Source organism: Hemiscyllium ocellatum, chromosome 2 (assembly GCF_020745735.1).
Source record: "Hemiscyllium ocellatum isolate sHemOce1 chromosome 2, sHemOce1.pat.X.cur, whole genome shotgun sequence".
Classification (NCBI taxonomy): domain Eukaryota; kingdom Metazoa; phylum Chordata; class Chondrichthyes; order Orectolobiformes; family Hemiscylliidae; genus Hemiscyllium; species Hemiscyllium ocellatum.
Window position 1 is genome coordinate 142,788,177 of NC_083402.1, and position 20,028 is coordinate 142,808,204.

General features: G+C 39.4%; 1 protein-coding gene across 2 annotated transcripts in view; it reads left to right on the plus strand.

Moving 5' to 3' along the window:
- focad (focadhesin) overlaps positions 1-20,028 on the plus strand; it is a 192,733-nt gene that overhangs the window by 49,220 nt on the left and 123,485 nt on the right. The window contains exons 8-15 of one of the 2 annotated variants that reach the window (XM_060841002.1): positions 1,321-1,527; positions 4,361-4,448; positions 10,760-10,959; positions 12,246-12,506; positions 14,163-14,267; positions 14,473-14,574; positions 15,658-15,788; positions 19,140-19,266. In XM_060841002.1, the coding sequence (XP_060696985.1) occupies positions 1,321-1,527; positions 4,361-4,448; positions 10,760-10,959; positions 12,246-12,506; positions 14,163-14,267; positions 14,473-14,574; positions 15,658-15,788; positions 19,140-19,266 (1,221 nt within the window). The remainder of the gene's footprint in view (positions 1-1,320; positions 1,528-4,360; positions 4,449-10,759; positions 10,960-12,245; positions 12,507-14,162; positions 14,268-14,472; positions 14,575-15,657; positions 15,789-19,139; positions 19,267-20,028) is intronic. The other variant, XM_060841010.1, reaches the window with a different exon arrangement.

The window sequence follows — 20,028 nt, forward strand, 5'->3', positions numbered from 1 at the left end:
CTGTGCTAACCACTGAGTCATGGTGCTGCACGATATCACTCGGAGTTCAAAAGGTTTTCATTTGTACAAAGGTTATCATTCGTGGTGCTTGTTGTAAGGTTCAGTTCTTTTGGATGTTGCGTGGTCCAGATGTTGCAAGGTCCATGATTATGAGCCCAAGTACTCAAAGAGTTTTGGGTTGGAGTATCAGCCTTGATTTGAGAGTTCAAAGCTGAGAGCGGGACTTGAACCACAACCTTCTGTTTCCAGTGAGCGTATGAGCGACTAAGCCACTGTTGTGAGAGTGTAATCCGCTTCTCTTATGCAATACTTGCATAACTAAAGATCTTGAGCACTTAAGATTCCCACAGTCTTCCTATTTCCCAAATAGCTATTCTCAAGAAGCCATTAGTCGCTTTCTTAAAAACCAAGATAACATAATTTTAATCAAGTACAAACCAGTTTGCCATGATCTTATTGAATGTTGGAGCAGTCTTCAAGGGCTGAATGAATTCCTGCTACAGCAGACTAGTGTGTTTGTATGTATGTTGCCATAAATATTTCTATGTGTGTCTAGAATGATTGTGTAGCAATGACTTTAAACAACATTTTATTTATGTGATGTGAGCGTTAGCATTTATTGTCTATCCCTCATTGCCTTGAGAAGGTGCTGGTGAGCTTGCATTTTGAAGTATGAAGTCCATCTGATAAAAGTATGTCTGTCGCATTTTGATAGAACAAAGTTGTTTGCTGGGTTATTTTTGGAGGATAATTAATCATCAAGCATGACGCTGGAGTCGCATGCAGTTAACATAGAACATAGACCATAGAACATTACAGCGCAGTACAGACCCTTCGGCCCTCGATGTTGCGCCGACCTGTCATACCAATCTGAAGCCCATCTAACCTACACTATTCCATGTTCTTCCATATGCTTGTCCCATGATGACTTAAATGTTAAGACCAAATAAGGACAAGAAAGAGTTCCTCCTTGAGGAACATTAGTGAACAAGATGGATTTTTATGACAGTCTTATAGTCTCTTGAATCTTCAGAAGACAGCTGGGTAAGTACATGAATAGGAAAGGTTTGGAGAGTGATGGGAGAATTGCAGGCTGGTGGGGCTAGTTTAGTTCGGGATTATGTTTGGCATGGACTGGTTGGACCGAAGGGTATGTTTCTGTGTTGTATGACTCTACGAGTGATAATTTTACTTCAATTAAATTCCGCCAGTGGAATGGCGTTTGAGCTTCTGTCTCCAGAGCTGTTGTCCAGACCTTTGAAATGCTAGTCCAATAGTAATGTCGAAAGCACGGTTGTAATTCTGTTTCCTTTCCATCAGGTAACCAGTTTGGCACAAGTTACAGAAGCCACCATATTTCTTCAAGAGTTATCGCTAGCATTCCTCCGCCATGCTCATTTTTGGAAATCGGAGCTCGCCCAGATATCTCTGCAATTGCTATGTATTTGTGAAGTTAGCCTGAAAATCACAGGAGAGCTCTCCTCACTTATTCACCAAATTCAGATGATTGTCGACAATGTTCCTGAAGTAAGCAGATGGTGAATTTCCAAGTATTGTAGCAAATGACATAAATGGTGACAGATTATGGTGGAAGGTACAAGCGAATTTCATTTGTTCCATTTTCCATTTAAAAAGAAAACCAGGATATTAAAGTAAAATGTCAGAAGTCCAACAGGTTTATTTGAAATCACAAGTTTTCGGAGCGCTGTTGTATCGTCAGGTGAAGTTATTTGAGATTTCAAATAAACCTGTTGGTCTATGACCTTGTGTCATTTGACTTTTGACTTTGTTCACCCCCATCTAATTACTAGTGCCTGCGCATCAATAGTAAAATAGTCATATATTCTCAAATTTGTGGATATATTCTGAAGTGTTTACCAATACATGAAGCTTTCCCCTTGTGAGTAACGGCATCCTCTCAACTCCACAGTGCCTTAAAATATTTATAAAACTTAAATGTGATAAGTTCTCAGAATCTCTAGAAGCATCTGCAGAAAGAGGGATAGCTCATGGTTCAGGTTATTGTTCTTTCACTGGAATTGGGCAATGTTTTTACTTTAGATTTCCAGTTGCTGCAGAATTTTAAATTGTTTTCATTTAAAATGTAGTTAAAGAGTCATACAGTACAGAAACAGACCCTTTGGTCCATTTGGTGTGCGCTGACCAGACGTCCCAATCTGACCTAGTCCCATTTGCCAGCTTTTGGTCCATATCACTTTCAACCCTTCCGACTCACGTACCCCTCCAGATTCCTTTTAAATATTTTAATTGTACCTGCCTCCATCACTTCCTCTAGCAGCTAATTTCATGCATACACACCATCCTCTACTTTAAAAAAATTACCACTCAGGTCCTTTTTAAAATCTTTCCCTTCACTTCTTAAATCTATGCCCTTTAACAGGTTTTGAGCAGATTTGTAGCTCACTTTGAGGTTCTGGATGTAGGTTTGCTTTCTGAGCTGGAAGGGTCGTTTTCAGACGTTTCATTACCATACACGGTAACATCATCAGTGAGCCTCTGGATGAAGTACTGGTAGTATATGACCTTCAGTTTTGGACTCCCCTACCCTAGGAGAAAGACCTAGGCTTATCCTTGCCCCACATGATTTTATAAATTTCAACAACGTCACCCCTTAGCCTCTAATGCTCTAGAGAAAACAGCACCAGCTTGTTTAGCCTCTTCCTGTAGCTCAACCCTGTGATCCAAACCTATTACCTTCATCCACCTATTGCTTTCTCCCCACAAACCCCATTTCTGTTCCCCTCCCCCCTCCCCTTTTATCTCTCAGTCCGGGCTCACAAGCCTCATTCCAGATGAAGGGCTTCCGGCTGAAACGTCGATTCTCCAGCTCCTCGGATGCTGCCTGACCTGCTGTGCTTTCCCAGCAACACACTCTCAACTCTAATCTCCAGCATGTGCAGTCCTCACATTCTCCGAGCTTCCTTTTAAAGCTTTTTTGCACTCTCTTTCTCGAGTTTAACAAGATCCTTTCCAAAGCACGCTGACCAGAATGGTATGCAGGAGGATTTTTTTTTGTGCTCAGTAACTTGAAATTTTTTGCTTGGCTGCACATTGACTATTTTCCCAGAATGAGGTGTGCATGGCACCTATCAGCCTGATGTGTGGCTACTTATTCAAACCGCTTAGTGCTTTATGCTGGGCAAGTGTGTCACATCATAGGTAGTGTCTTACTCTCTGTTTATAATGTAATTGAATAAGCATTTAAATTACATTATTTCTTCCTCAACAGAAATCGCAACTGAAGAATTAGGGCTGCCAAGACTTCAGATTAGTTCAACTGGCATTTCAATTGTCAGGTCATTTTACCCTCTGCACATGTCACATATGGAGCCCACTGGCTTCACATGCCTGAAACTTTAATATCTTGCAGTCTCCTGCTGCTAGACCACTAACTTCATGTATTCTGGAAAGCAAGATACTTGCCTCTCCCTGTCCTTGTCTCCGAAACAAATGACTTTAATTAGAGAAGGGGGACTGGTTCTGAATTGAAATGTACTTTAAAAAGAAAATCAAATCTAATGCTCCTTATCGGTTGACATTCATAAAACAATTGTTGGCTCACCTCCAACCTTCAGATCTCTGTAACTTAACTTCTTGTTTCCTTCAGGCCTTCTGAAGTCTCTGAATTGGTTTGCCCCTGTGCCAATAAGCTTTTTCGTGTGCTGTTATCTGTAGAAGCATCACTGGATGTTGAAAAATTTAGTAGCCTCCCTTGTGCCAAATAGTTCATGTGTCCCCAAAAATTGCAGAAACATAAATCTCACTTGTTTTTTGCGATGTGAATTCTTGAATTAGAATGTATGGTTTTCAGTTGTTGAACCGTATATAAGAAACTCAAATCACATTGCTTGCTTCATCCATGGGAAGAAATTTATTTGTATTTTTCCCAACTTCTTCATCTTCATGCCAGACAAATTGTCACTGAACTCCACGGATGACAAAAGTAATGGTTTATGAAGGTTCTGTCATAGCTTTAGGTGAATAGATAGGAAAGTTTATTATGAGAGAAACTCAAAGCATATTCTCCAATTAAGCTTCAATTTAAAAACTTCACTGGCACTAGAAAAGGAATTGGTGACTTAATGCTAAAAAATTTTCAATTAGGGATCTTAATTGGTTTGTTTTCATTGTTTATGCATCCTTTTGATATCTCAAGTCATGACCAGTTTTCACGGCTCTAGTTACTGGTAAGTCGGTCAAGGAAGTTCTGATATTCTGAATGGGTTGCAGACTTGATGCATCGTAGTCATTTTGTCATCATTTGTGCTCTGGTGCAGTATGATGTTTACACATCTGGTTTTCTTCAAAGTCTCTTTTCTTTAAACTGATTTGTTTGTAGAGTATTCCTGCTGAAGAAATGCTTGTGGGACTGAGCCTACTTCTGCTACAGACTCCAGTGTGCCACCAAGAACCTATTTTAAATCTTGGTAAGATTGAACTATTACACAATACACTTATGCATGGGGAAGAGTTAAAAGTCTTTTGAGGCCACAAGGTCATTCCACAAAATCTGAAGCAAAATGATTGATAAGAAACAAGACTTTTTTTTTCCCCTCTCCAGTTATTCCTGTGGGTTACAAGTTGATTGGATGTTTGCAGATACTGACTAATGAGTCAGATCACATAAAATATGAAACATTTCCTCCCAGTCGTTAAACAAAACCCAATTAGTGCTGATGCTAGAAATCTAGACAACGCTTGAAGTAGTCAGCAAGTACATGTGCAGCAGCAGTAGATGTCTGTCAATCTGATGGGTTAACTCTGCTTATTTCTCCCACAGTTCATCAGGTTTGTGTCTTGAATTCTTTGTTGGGCAATCAAAAACACAAGCTTGCAGTCAGAAAATAGTTGGTGAAATATTTAGGACTGGGATGAAATATCTTCAGGATTGCTGAGCGAAAGTGACAATGCTGTTGGAGCTTCGCGGTTGACGCTCATGAGGCCAGTTGCAAGCCAAATTTCAAAGCACGCGACTGATTATGTTGCATGAAATAAGGGTACTCCTTGCTGGGCAAGTCAACTCTGGCTGAGGCATTAATGTGGAGAATGAACAGTGTGTCTGTTCTTTCACCCACTCTGTAGTTTGGTTCAAAAAGTGTGGTTACTGGTCTTTTCCTCTTCCTCTTGTCTGTACAGGACAGGTCCCCTCTGTAGTTTGTAGCAAGTGGAAGTCAGCCACATTGTGAGCCCAACTGTAGATCTTAAATTGGCTGTTGGTGTAATTCTTGGCACACTAGACATTGCAAGACTCAAGTCAATACAGAGGAGGACAAGGAGGACATAGTTAAGAAATGTGCACTATATTGACAAAATGCATCCCATTCTTGAAGACAGGTCCAAATTCACAGCCATCGGACCTTCTGCTAAACATGACCACTACTCAATAGCAAGTCACAAGAACATTTGGTCAATTTGTATAATAGTAACAAGCTGCCGAGTGGGGTATTTGAGAGCATCCGTCCTTACAAGTCACTACATCTAGACATAATGGACTAGGAGAATGTGAGGACTGCAGATGCTGGAGATCAGAATTGAGAATGTGGTGCTATAAAAGCACAGTAGGTCAGCAGCATCCGATGAGCAGGAGAGTCGATGTTTTGGGCATAAGCCCTTCATTAGGAATGAGGCTAATACCCGAAACGTCAATTCTACTGCTCCTTGGATGCTGCCTGACCTGCTATGCTTTTCCAGCACCAAACGCTCCACTCTGACTCTACAGCATCTGCAGTTCCCACTTTCTCCTCTTCGACATATATATGGACTACCCAAGGAACACCAATGTGACATCTCATCACACCCAATTAACAAACTGATTGAGACCAGTTGGAGTGAGTTTCCACATATAAGATGAAATATACCTTCCCCTCTGTGAAGATCACATGTAACTGACATAATGATGACAGTTCCAAATCTGTGAGACATTGTGAGCCTGTTTACTTAGTGGGCCACTCAACAAAGTCAGAGACATTAGCATCATGTTGTTGTATCATTGGCAAAAAGCTGCAGTGCTCTTGTCTGATATTGTATTGATTAAATTTAACTGCATGAGTTGCCACATTTGAGTTCAGCTTTTTTGATACCATATGTGCCCAAATGGGATCCATTCTCACCTCAACCTATGCCTATGTTTTCGTCAGTTTCCATGAGGTTGCATAATTTTGATGGAATAAGCCCTAACCTTGCATGTTTTTGTAATTTCCTTATATTTAAATCTACAACTGCATGTCGTCACACATCTGATGAGCTCCATCCAGTGCTTGAATTGAAATGGAATAGTCCAACAAACCACCTTCCCTTGATGTGATCAGGAGTTCTTGACTACTACCTTCAACAAGCTTATCCTGTTGATAAGCATCCACGTTGGAATATGCTGTTAAGTGTGTAATCAGACAGGGAAAGAGTGAAGCATTGCAGTGAAAAGGAATCCCCAGTACCACAACATGAGCGAATTCAAAGATATGATTTAAGTCACAAGTGATTATGTCAGAAAACCTTGGAAAATGCAAATAAACTTGAAACTCAGGATGACCTCCAAATAGAAAGTATTCCTCCAACTATTCACAAGAGATCAGCAACCTGCCCTTTCCTGGGAAAGGGATCACAAGTATTGTTAATTAGCTATGAATTATACTGATTAATTACTTGAGGATAATGAAATTGCAGTCCTAAACAGTCTCAAAATAAGCAAGTCCCCAATGATAGTTGGCATTCCATACTGTGTGATGGAGAGTTGGAAGGAGTTGCTTTGCATAGCAATGAAAAGTGATATCCTGAAACATAACTTGTTTCTTTCTCCACAGTTCCAGCCAGACCTGCTGAGTATTTCCAGCAAGCACCTACCTTCAGAGCAAGCAATGGTTTCACTTCAGCTCGTAGAACTGAAAATTTCTGCTTGCACTTGGGGAAAAAAACAGCTTCATTGTTTGTTCCATGTGTATTTGATTTGCAAACTGAAGAGTAACACAATGGGTAAACATGCCCCATTGGCAAGTACTGGAGAGAGAGGCTTGATTCTCTGCATCTTGTAATCAATATGGATAATTGTATTTGTCTCCCTGCATAGCTTTTGGTATTTAACGATATATTAGACATTATTACTAAGAAAGAAAAGAAGAATATTTGACATAACATTTCTGAAGAAGGGACACGGGACACAAAACATTAAGTCTGATTTTCTCCAAGGATGTTGCCAGACCTACTGAAATTTTCCAGCAATTTCTGGTTTTGTTTCTGATTTCCAGCATCTGCAGTTCTTTCGGTTTTTATACTTGAGTCTATAGTTGGCTAATCATGAGATTAAAATATAGTGGTTTCCTGTGCTGTTCACGCTTTAGTGAGAGAGGATATTTGCAAATGGAAACATAAGTCAATGAATAGAGAAATTATCAACAAGATAAAAATGCTCATTATTTGCTATCAAAACTTAATTTATATCAAAACAGTGTACTCCAGTGCCAAGTATTGAAACTTTATAAGCTACTTGGCATTGTATTCATTCCACTTCTGTGATCTGATTAACGTTTTATGTTAGTAGTTCGATTCAGTGAAGACCTTAGTTACAAAATTAAGTTTGTCTAAGGCTATGAGAGGGAGAAATATATTTGTGGTTTACTGCTCATGCATTGCAGTAAATGAGGCTCATTAAATGGTAATGGGCCACTCTCCTGCAGAACAAAACCCATACAAGTACATGCATATAAAATACTGTAATTGGCTTTTTTTTACATGAAGAATTCCAGGCAATATACTTCATTAAAAGTTTTGTTGTTTAGACCGCAAAGACCAAACCTAAATGAAATATTCCAAGCCGATGCCTCCTATATTTCGCTTGACAATTTAATTAGGCAGAAACATTTTCTGAATGGTAGTTTGTTATCTATAACCGCAATTCAAAACCTTTTGAATTTTAGATTACAAACCTGCAGGAAAATTGCTTTCCTATGAAGGATGAACGGGGAGGTGGGTTGTAACTTCTTAATTCTCATGATTATTTTCCTTGACAGAAATCTTTTAATATTTATGAGTTGACCTTTCCTTATTTTAAAAACATAAGCCCAAAGTATAAATTTATGTTTTGTAGGTTTTAGGGTTGACTGACTTTGATTTTAAGCTACTTGATCTCTTGCAATTTGCGTCCCAAATACAGAATAAATACTTATGATTGCAATGAAAATATTTCGTACACCATTGTTAAACTTTGGAAAGTATAGTTTATGTTCCTTTGCCAATAATACTTTGTGACGAGTATTGTGGATGCTGTATCATTATCAATGCTGCAAAATCTCAAGTCTGCTTGTGATTCAACAGTTATTAAGACAATTGCTATGGTATCCATTTTTATTTTTGCATCAGATGCAGGTTCTTATCATTTGAATTGAAAAGAGAAAAGTTGGGCAGAGTTGAAGTCTAAGTCCAGTTTTTAAAAAAAGAATCAAAATTAGACAATGTAGCTGAACATTTTAGTTTTGTAAAATTGGTGAAGCCTCTGCTGGGATATTGTGTACCAGTTCTGGTCACCCTGCTATAAGAAGGATACTGGAGCGGCTTCAGAAAAGATTTACCAGGATGTTGCCGGCAGTGGAGGGTTTGAGATATAAAAATAGTCAGGAAAGCTGGTTCTTTTTTCACTGGAACAGGAGATTCAAGGGGTAACCTTCAAAGGTTTATAAAATCATGTGAGGCATAGATAAGGTGAATAATAATTTTTTTTTCCCAGGCTGGGGGTGGGGGGAGTTAAAAATTAGAGAGCATATTTTTAAGGTGAGAGGAAAAAGATTTTAAAAAAGACATGAGGGGCAACTTTTTTCTTACAAAGTGTGATTTGTGTGTGGGATGAACTCCCTGAGGAAGTGGTGAATGCAGCTTCAGTTAGAGCGTTTAAAAGACATTTAGACAAGTTAATGAATAGGAAAGGTTTGGAGGAACATGGACCAAATACAGGCAGATGAGACTAGTTTAGCTTGGGAACAAGGTCAGTGCGGACTGGTTGGACCAAAGGGCCTGTTACCATGCTATATGGCTCTTTGTATATCAAAGTGCAAAAGTGACCATCTGCTTGGTTTTTTCCCCTGTTCGTAAAAGACTAATTCCTTTCACGGCTTCTGAATATCAGCTTCAATTTTATCCTTCACCAGTTCTTTCTTTCCCTTCCCTTTACCCCAGTCTTTATGTCAAACTTGTGGCATTGACCTGATGTATTGATGAAGGTACTCGGTGTAATTTAGGCAAATAATGATTTGATTTCTGCTATTCTGGAGGAAGGTGATATGCTACACACTAAACAAAATTCACCGTTATACACGAGAAAGCAAAAGTTATTTTCTTCGTAAAGTTTATTCTGATCTTTCGTTTGATTGGAATCTCCAACACGTTGTGGAGGATTTGTCCCAAAACAATTTGACAGATAAAATCCCTTCTAATGAACACCATTAAGGACATTTTTATGCCTTTTATTCCATAAAGATGTGACACTGCATTGAAATCAAGGCTATTGAACTGTAGCTCAGTAGCCTTGGTTATTTTTCCTTTGTTCATTCATGGGGTGAAAGATTATCTGGTTCTGCAGCATTTATACTGTCGTCTAATTACCCAGAGGGCAGTTAAGAGTCAATCACCTTGCTGTGGGTCTGGAGTCCCATGTAGTCCAGACCAGGTAAGGATGGCAGTTTCTTTCCCTAAAGGGCTTTAGTGAACCAGATGGGTTGTTAAGACAATGGATTCATGGGCCATCATTAGACACTTAATTCCGGATTTTTAATTTTTTGTTGAATTCAAATTCCGCCATCAATAGCATTGGCAATCCATCTTCAAAACTAAGGCAACTCAGAAATGTTTGTGCCTGTAACTCTTCTGCTTGTTTGATTGTCATTGGTCTGGAAGTTTGAAAAGTGTTATTGCTGGCAATAATACAACAGCAAAATATTGATGTTGAAACAAATTGCTGGAACATCTTGATGTCAGGCAGCATCAATGGCGAATAAAAGACTTAATATTACAGACCAGTGACCTGAATATTCTGTTGATGCTGCCTGACTTCCAGCAGGCTTTGTTTTTATTTCTATTCTGAGCATTGTGGGTTCATTTATATTCAGACCACCATCTGTTGCTATGACTTGCTTAATGTATATGGAAATTAAGCATAGATAAAAACTCTAAATGTGGTCACAACACGAAAAAAGGTAGTTCACTGAGTGTTTGCTTTTGGAAAAGAGATCTGCATGTGGCATCAGTAAGTAAACTCCATTTTAATCGTGAAAATTCACCAACATTGAAAGACCACCCTGTCATAAAACTATTCTTCATCATGATTCTGGTATTTTCATCAATTTAATGAAACATCAAGCAAAGGAAACATGTTGAAACACGCGCAACAATAACGTTTTATTTTAAGAAGAACCAAAGGACTGTGAATGCTGAAAATCAGACACAAAAACAGAAATTGCTGGAAAAACTCAACAGGTCTGGCAGCATTTGTTAAGAGAAAGCAGACTTCAGGTTTCAGGTCCAGTGATCCTCCTTCAGAATGAATATTTTTATTTGAATATTACTCCAGTCACACAACTTTATAGGTGATAAATGTTTCCATTGTTAAAGGTAAATGACTCAGAACAATGTTCTCACATCTTGCAGTTTGGAGGCTTCTTCACCAGTAGTAGACCACCCACAATTGTCCCCAATTTTCTCTGTATATAAATATACAATAAAAGGATTGACGTGTGGCTCTTTCTGATATTGACAGCACTGAAGATCCTCTCTTTGTCATCTGTGCACAATCTGCTCAAGGCAGCTCTGATACTGGTGATGCCATTACTTCAGATAGCCTCCTCTGTTAACTGTACATCAAGTGCAGAGGTGGGACCAGCCACCCAGGAACTGGCTGAGAAACTCCTTGATATTATCCAGAATGAGGAACGAAAAGACTTGACTAGCAGATCGAAGGTAAGGGAGAGAAGATGGTTTCTTTGAGATTAGATTTATGAAATAGTGTAACAAATAAAGGTGTTGTGAGTAAAATCAATATCTTAATAAAACTCATCTAATATTTAATGGCATGCTTTTGTTCTGCAAACCACACTGACTTGCATCTTTCCACAGACGTTTTCTCAAAGAAAACTTGATGACAAGCCACGTAAAGAAGTATTAGGACAAATCACCAAATCTTTTTGAAGAGATGGCTTTAAGACCCATTGAGTTTTTTTTGTTGGATTTGATTTAATTTATTAGTGTCACATGCACCTGGGTACAAGTGAAAGGTTTTGTATTGCACGCAGTATAGGCAGATCATACCATACAAAGATCACCTGAAGAAGGAGCAGCGCTCTGAAAGCTTGTGATTTCAGATAAACCTGTTAGAAGATAACTTGGCGTTGTGTGATTTCTAACATTGGATTTGAAGTGGATCTCGAGGCAGAGGGGTTTAGAGATGGAATTCCTGAGCTGAGGGCCTTTGTATTGATGATCAGACACATTTTAATGACTTAAATGTGTAAACTTAGTTGGAAAGTCCTCATTCAATACACTGAGAATAATTAAATAGGCCATGGTTACAAGTTTTGATTTTAAATGTCTATGCAGTGCTTATCACAATTTTGTGTTTTTTCAATGCAGCTTGATGATCAATTGCTTAATGTGACTGTACCAGCAGCTTTCTGCGCAATAAAATCTGACAAAACAATGCAATGAATGAGCAGGCTGCTTGATTTTGAACAGGAAGTTGAGGAATGAATGTTTGGACACTAGGGAGCAACACTCTGTTCCTCCTTTGATTGAATCCCAACAATTTCCTCTGAAAGTTGTACTTTATATTTATTGGTACTTGTTATTTAGTCTTGGTACTCATCTGTGGACCCTCACTCTTACATTTGAAGATGTTGTTACCTTTTAAAACATTTCATTGTGTGCCAATCTCTGGTGATTTTTAACCAATTGTGTCTCCTGGGGATTTAATATGGAGTCCTTCATGGGACAGATCATGTGAATGAAAATTCAGAGTACCTCCAACAAGATTGGAGTTTGTGTCAATTAATTTTAAATCTAGGCTAATTTTGGAATAAAGTGGGAAAAGCCATTTTCTCTTCCTTCATTCCCACCTTCCATCTATTTTGTTAAAATCTTGCTACTAAGTACCCACAATTTCACACCTTGGGTTATCCTTTTAAATTTTGTTATTCTGTGTATAGCTTACCATTGCTTGAAATATGTTTGTGTTTTGTTTTCTCTTTTAGCCTTCTTGTGAACTTGTGTTCCCTATAACTGGTTGGTATAAAACTATTTTTGCAACTTGGAAACTTTTGGATGATTTCAGTACAGATGTGAAAGCTGCTTCTGTTTGGCTGTCTTCTATCAAGTCAATATTCGCTCTGAATGACAAAGTTCCTGAACACATTGCCCTAGTGATTACCTATATAGTCTTAAAAGAGGATGCAGAGTCTCTTCGTATTGCTCTGGATACTGCCAAAGACTTGGCAAAAGCTGATGCTTCCCAGGTAACAATTCTGCCAGCATTAAATCAAACATAAGAATGTATTAGAGAAAAAGTTTACAGGGCAGTGATTCCATTGGTACAAAAGGTTAGTCAAGAAAGTTCCTGTTGGATGAAATACTTCACACTCTGACTATTGCTGCCAGAAATATTTGTTGTATGCCATGCTGTATGAGGTAAGGAATGATTCACCTTGGCAGTGTGTAAGAAATGAAACATTTATTCTTCAATTACTGGCTGTTCAAGCTGACTCTGGAGATGAAATTTCTGCCTTCAGTTATAGTTTAAAAAAAATTTGAATAGCTAGACCTATTTGTGTGACGTTTCTTCTGCTGCAGTGTCGTTTTATCGATGGAAGTGAGGAGTCATATTTAATGAATACAGGTCATTCTGCTGCAATGCACATTTCGTCAGAGCAAGTTGGGTATAATGCGATTGATGAATTGTGGATGTTGTTTGGATAATGCAAACGTTCTACTGAATGTGTACAATGATTTTCTATTAACTCTCTTCTGCAGTGCGGTTTTCTATGGCGTTCTTCCGTAGTGCGGTTTTCTATGGCAGTTTTCCATAGTGCGGTTTTCTATAGCGGTTTTCCATCGTGCGGTTTTCTATGGCAGTTTTCCATCGTGCGGTTTTCTATAGCGGTATTCCACAGTGCAGTTTCTAAAGCGGTTTTCCATCGTGCGGTTTTCCGTCGTGCGGTTTTCTATGGCGGTATTCCATCGTGTGGTTTTCTGTAGCGGTATTCCATCGTGTGGTTTTCTATGGCGGTATTCCATCGTGCGGTTTTCTATAGCAGTATTCCATCGTGCGGTTTTCTATGGCGGTATTCCATCGTGCGGTTTTCTATGGCGGTATTCCATCGTGCGGTTTTCTATAGCGGTTTTCCATCGTGCGGTTTTCTATAGCAGTATTACATCGTGCGGTTTTCTATAGTGGTATTCCATCGTGCGGTTTTCTATGGCGGTTTTCCATCGTGCGGTTTTCTATGGCGGTTTTCCATCGTGCGGTTTTCTATGGCGGTATTCCATCGTGCGGTTTTCTATAGCAGTTTTCCACATCGTGCGGTTTTCTATAGCGGTATTCCATCGTGTGGTTTTCTAAAGCAGTTTTCCATCGTGCGGTTTTCTATGGCAGTTTTCCATCGTGTGGTTTTCTATAGCGGTATTCCATCGTGCGGTTTTCGATAGCAGTTTTCCATCTTGCAGCTTTCTATAGCAGTTTTCCGTCGTGCGGTTTTCTACGGTAGTTTTCCATCGTGCGGTTTTCTACGGCAGTTTTCCATCTTGCAGCTTTCTATAGCAGTATTCCATCGTGCGGTTTTCCATCTTGCAGCTTTCTATAGCAGTATTCCATCATGCGATTTTCTATAGCAGTATTCCATCGTGCGGTTTTCTATAGCAGTATTCCATCGTGCGGTTTTCCATCTTGCAGCTTTCTATAGCAGTTTTCCATCGTGCGGTTTTCTATAGCAGTTTTCCATCGTGCGGTTTTCTATAGCGGTATTCCTTCGTGCGGTTTTCTATAGCGGTATTTCTTCGTGCGGTTTTCAGCAGTGCGAGGTTGCAGAGGGACATAACTGTTATAGCAGAGCAATGTGTAATTTCTTTTCAGCTGTTACAATAATTCAGTTCCTTCCATTCCTTATCATTTGTAGGTACCACATCTCATTTCTGTTCTGATGTTTAAGTTGGGAAGACCACTGGAACCAACCCTGTATCATGCTATTCTTTATACACTTCCTGCACTGGGCACACACAAGGTTTGTTTCAAGAAATACTAGTAATCTCATTGAATAACACTTGATTACTGATAGCATTACTACTTGAAAACCTAAGTTAATGTAAACTCCCAGATGGAGTGAAATGTATTGATTGAAAACTACAGCCTTTTTCAAAACTGTTTCAATGTTTGTGATGTCTTGAACAGAGCTGTCTTCTAATTCAGTCTTTACCTTCTGATATTAGGTTTGTGTAGCTCAGATAATTCGTGCTTTACAAATGCTGTGGAAAACAACACGTCTTAAAGCTGTGTCTCTGCGTCTGATGACAATTCTATGGGAAAATCAGGTGAAGAAACTTTGTGTTTGGATGTAACATTGTTCATCAGTTCGATCATTTTGAGTGTTAGTTATAGTTGTTCTGTTCGTGTGGGGTTTGAGTTACACTGTGCAGGAGATGTCAAAGTAAAGGCTGACCATTTAGAAAATAGAAGTCCATGACTACTTGTTCTAATTGGACAATGAGCAGAATTGAATGTGTGATTTAAGTGATCAAATAGCTGTATTTTATGCTGTTGACTTGACCATTCAGTTGTATGAATTATTCTGAGTGGGTGTATATAATATCCACTGTGCCAGTCAAGTAAAACCTTCGGGAAAATCCGTTTTCTTGCATTAAAGTGTGGATTTTTTTCACTCTTTAATGACACCAAACTAGTTCTTACAGCACGCTAATGTGTTGTCCACTGATTTGGTGCAGTTTTATTGTTCTGTGAGAATATGATAGCGAAGTGACTGTATAGCTATTCATGTACACTGGGTTCTCCTGAGCCACAAGACACGGAAACCATGATGTTAAGACATAAGATCAGAAGACATAGGAGTGGAAGTAAGGCCATTCAGCCCATCGAGTCCACTCCACCATTCAATCATGGCTGATGGGCATTTCAACTCCACTTACCAGCGTTCTCCCCGTAGCCCTTAATTCCTCGAGACAAGAATCTATCAATCTCTGCCTTGAAGACATTCAGCATCCCGGCCTCCACTGCACTCCCTGGCAATGAATTCCATAGGCCCACCACCCTCTGGCTGAAGAAATGTCTCCGCATTTCTGTTCTGAATTGACCCCGTCTAATTCTAAGGCTGTGTCCATGGGTCCTAGTCTCAATCTAGTTCTATCACCATTGGGAAATTCTAATGTGTGACTGATATCTTATGAATTTAATTTGTTATGTTATTTTCCAACACGCTATCAAAATATAGTTTTGTATTTAATATTTGGGGGAATAATGTTTCCTCTGTTGTTATTTTATGCATTAATGGTGTTTGTTTTTAAAGTTTGATGGTATTATCGATTTTTAAATGATACTTTGTTCTTAATTATTTACTTTGAATCCTTTTGATGTACAAATTCATTTTGTTCATTTCTTAGGATCGTGTTTATCCAGAACTGCAAAAGTTCATGGCATTAGTTGATGTGCCCTCTGTATCATGTGTCAAAGAGGACCATTGGGAACAGATGATAGCCAAAGCAGCAACAATCAGGGACATCTGCAGGAAGAGGTGAGAATATCACTTTTAAAGAAAGATTTTGTATATTGCTGAAAACAGAGATGTATTACCAAATCTTTTCATCCTTCACTTCTGAGGACAAATGGAAGAATGTCCAGATTTTATTGATCCAAATTGCAGTCGGTTAGACTACAGTTATAATATGTAATTAGGAAAATAAATAGAATGTTGTTTGGAGGGGAATTGGTTGCAAAAGTAAGGGATGTTCTTATTTAGTTATATAGGGCATTGATGGCACCATGTCTGGTCTCCCATTTAAGAAAGGATGGGAATATGTTGGAAGCAGTTCAGAAAAGATCTATGGGACTTGAATGTAGAGAGGTTGGTTGTTTGATGAGAAAACATTACATCTGCTAGACATTCGGGGAGTAAGAGGTAACTTAATTGAAGCATACAAGACTCTGAGGGGATTTGATAGGGTGTATGTGGAAAGTTTCCTCTGGTGTGTAGATCCAGAATTTTGACTGCGAGGGCGATAATTGTTTTGAGAGCTTTGAGTCGTAGAGGTCTACAACATGGAAGCAGGCCCTTTGGACTTACTTGCCCAGTTTTCACGATTAAAACTAATCCCATTTGCCTCGGTTTGGTCCATAACCCTCCATACCTATCCCATCCACGTACCTGTCTAAATGTTTCCTAAATGAGGAAATTGTACTCACTTGCACCACCAACCCCGACATCCTGTTTCAGACACTCACCACCTCCTGTGTGAAAAAATTGCCCTTGTGGACCCTTTTGTATCTCTCCCCTCTCACCTTAAATCTCTGCTCTCTAGTTTTGGAATACCATACTATGGGCAAAAGCTGTTGGCTAATCTACCTTAACTATGCCTCACGTGATTTTGTAAGGTTACCCCTCAGTCTTCTATGCTCCAGAGAAAACTGTCCCAGCCTGTCCAACCTCTCCCTATAACCCAAACCTTCCAATCCAGGTATCAAACTCGTAAACGAGGAGAAAGTAAAGACTGCAGATGCTAGAACTCTCGAGTCAAACTGGTAAACTTTTTCTGCACTTTCTCGTTTAACAATATTCTTTATAGGGTCTTTATAACTCTCTTCCTCGAAAGGAGGTGGAAGCACAGTCTTTGAATATTTTTAAGGCAAAGGTATGGACATTCTTGACAAGTGAGGGGTGAGAGGTCTCGAGGTGAGCAGAAATGTGGAGTGATCCGATCTGCTTTGCTACCTTTGGTGGAGCAGGCTAAAGGGACTCAATCGCTCTCTTCATGTTCCTGCTCCTAACCTGTACGTTTGTAAAACAAACTATACTTTGTCAGGAGAAAAGAATTCTGATTGGTTGGCGAGGTCAAAGCTGATTTGGCCAAGATGTTGCCATGTCGAAAGTAAGGGCTTCAGGGTAATTTCAGAGCTGTGCAATTCTTGGACTTTTGATCTTGTTTGCAGAGAGTGGATCCCTGCTTAACAATATCAGTTGCTTCTTGCAAGTGACAGTGGAGTCACATTTTGCTCTTGAATGAACATCTTAAATTGGTTGTTAATGTCGCTATTAGCATTCTCAGGATTCTTCGGCAAGTGCAGACTGATTGTGAGACCACATGTAAACGTAGATACTGTAATTTCTTTTGGATTTTGGACATGCAGGCATTAGACTTTAAGTTTGTATAATCTCTCCAAAACGAAAGTTTTCCAAAAGTAAAAAGTTTGCCCTGGGACAGAGCTTCAATTTCGGACGCCCATGTCCCACATGAAATGAGGAGAGGTATTTGCTGAGAGTGAACCTCTTTTTCTCTCAGTTGTCCTGCCTCAAACCAACATTGAAGACAGAACCCCTGGAACCTGTCTTGTGGATCATCATAGAATCCCTACAGTGTAGAAACAGGCCATTTGGCCCAACAAGTCCACACTGACCGTCCAAAGAGTATCCCACCCAGACTCATTCCCCCAACCTATTACTTTACATTTCCACTGTCTAATGCACTGAACCTACACCTCCCTGAACACTATGGGCAATTTTGCCTGGCCAATTTACCCTTTAATTCACATTTTTGGATTGTGGGAGGAAAGCGGAGCACCCAGAGGAAACCCATGTAGACATGGGGAGAATGTGCAAACTCCACACACAGTCGCCTGAGGCTGGAATCAAACCTGGGTCCCTGGCGCTGTGAGGCAGCAGTGCTAACCACTGGACCACCTTGTCACCCTAGCACGGATCTAGCAGGTATTATGGAAGACCTCATGGCTTGCCTCACAAAGTCTGGTGGCATTGCCATCTGTAGGTCCTGTCCCCATCAGACGCATGCATTTATCAATTTTTGTAAAGATACCAGTGAGTCCTTCTAATTAAGTGCGATTATGTCAACATAATGCACATCATTGTTTGTGAGGGTTTCAAGTTCACGTCTGTTGGATCTTACTTTAAGCATGTTCTCTGAGCTTTGCTGAAAAGAAAGCTGCAAAAATATTTGTTGGACTTGTGTGAGCATTCTCTGCTGCCTTATCATTTCGGGACTCATCCTCTTCATTAACTGTGGGATCATGTGCATATTGACCGTCTCTGACAAACGAAGGTCACATCCCAACACACTTAATTGTATCAGTGACTTGTAGAGTATAAGTTAATTAAATAATTGACTGAATTACACCAACCAATTCTGAGATTTTTCGACGATGTACTCCTTCACTTTCACTACTGGTGTGTATGACTACCATGCTGATAGCAGCTCATTATCTGTCAATATTACAAATTTATTTACAAATATGCCACTGACATGTATTCTGAGTTGATATATCATGTTCTAGATGTTTGGTCATTTTCTGACTCTGTATTCACTTAACTTGTGAAGTTAGCAATTAACAGATACAATCAGTTTTAATGGCCCCATGTATGTCTCTGTTGATGGTGTAGCAATTGAGTCCCTTCCAAGTTCAGTGCACATTCATGTTTTCTACAAGAACCCACACATTTTTGATGCAGTGAGCCCTAACCTCCCACCCCATGCTTATTTGCAATGTATAGATGAAACATTTGCAATCTTCATGTCTGTGATCCTCTGTACCCTCATTTGCGTGCTCCGTCCTGTGCTCTATTTCATTTTGAGATGGCTAATGTGCTTCCTTTCCTTAATGCGAAAATGAACAAATCAGTTAATGGTTTCTCTACCACTGCCTACTGCAAACCCCCCATCAATGTAGTTGGAATTAATATAAATCCGCAGACTATAAGACATCTTGTAAATGGCACCTTAGCCATTTGCTCCCCTTACAAGCTTGACACAGAAGTCCAGCTATCCTGTGTGATAAGGGCTATCCTGATTAGATCTTTGTTGTTGTGTCGCACTCAAACCTGCAAACCTCCATTCCCCTTTCATTTTTTCATTTGTAGGTCTTACCAGCATGGAGCTGATATGTTGGCAGCAATCTCCAAGGTACTGAATGAATGTACAAGACCCGACCAGGTCACCCCCGCTGTTCTTGTCCTTCAGGGACTGCATGCATTATGTCAAGCTGAGGTATGTTTGGCTGAATTGGTTCATGTTGGAGATTGCGGAGTGCAGCTGGATATTTGCTTGATATTTTATCCTGTTTTCCACTTGCATAAGAGGTACAGAGCACATGACATTTATCTTGAAATTAGGGTTAGTTTTAACTTTAAATGTAAGGCCTAAATCAATTATAATTATAGTGCGAGTTTTAAGAGTCCTTCAAAAGTTTGCTCATCTCGATACATTATAGGCTCAGTCCAGCTGTAAATATGTTTTCACAATTTACATGTAAATTTTGCATAACTTATTAATTTTATGATAACAAGCACAAAAGAAATAATACTTAATAAAAGCATTGGTTTTCAGTCAGTCCATGTTGGGATACCAGTTCATGACACTGGCTGACAGGGTACGGGTCTCTTGTTATTGACAGAAGTTTCCCTCCTGTGACTGATCTTCTTTCATGTGCACCAACACATTAAGAATCACATTTGCTTGCTGCTAGCCCCTGTGCATGGTCAGAGACATCATGAACTCTAATTAGCTTTTTCGTGGATGTTCATGGGTTGTTTATGGTCAGTCTCTGTCAAATTTCTGGTTTTGTTTCTTTCAAGGTAAAGATAGTCTCCATGATTCCACTACTTTCTCTTAATTACATTGTAAATTTATCCTCCTTAGCTGACCAGTTCCATTGATAAGGTAGCACTAATTAACAATTTGCATATCTGCTTTGAGAGTATAGTGCAATGATTAGCTATCATCCCTAATGCCCCAACAGTAGCATGAAAG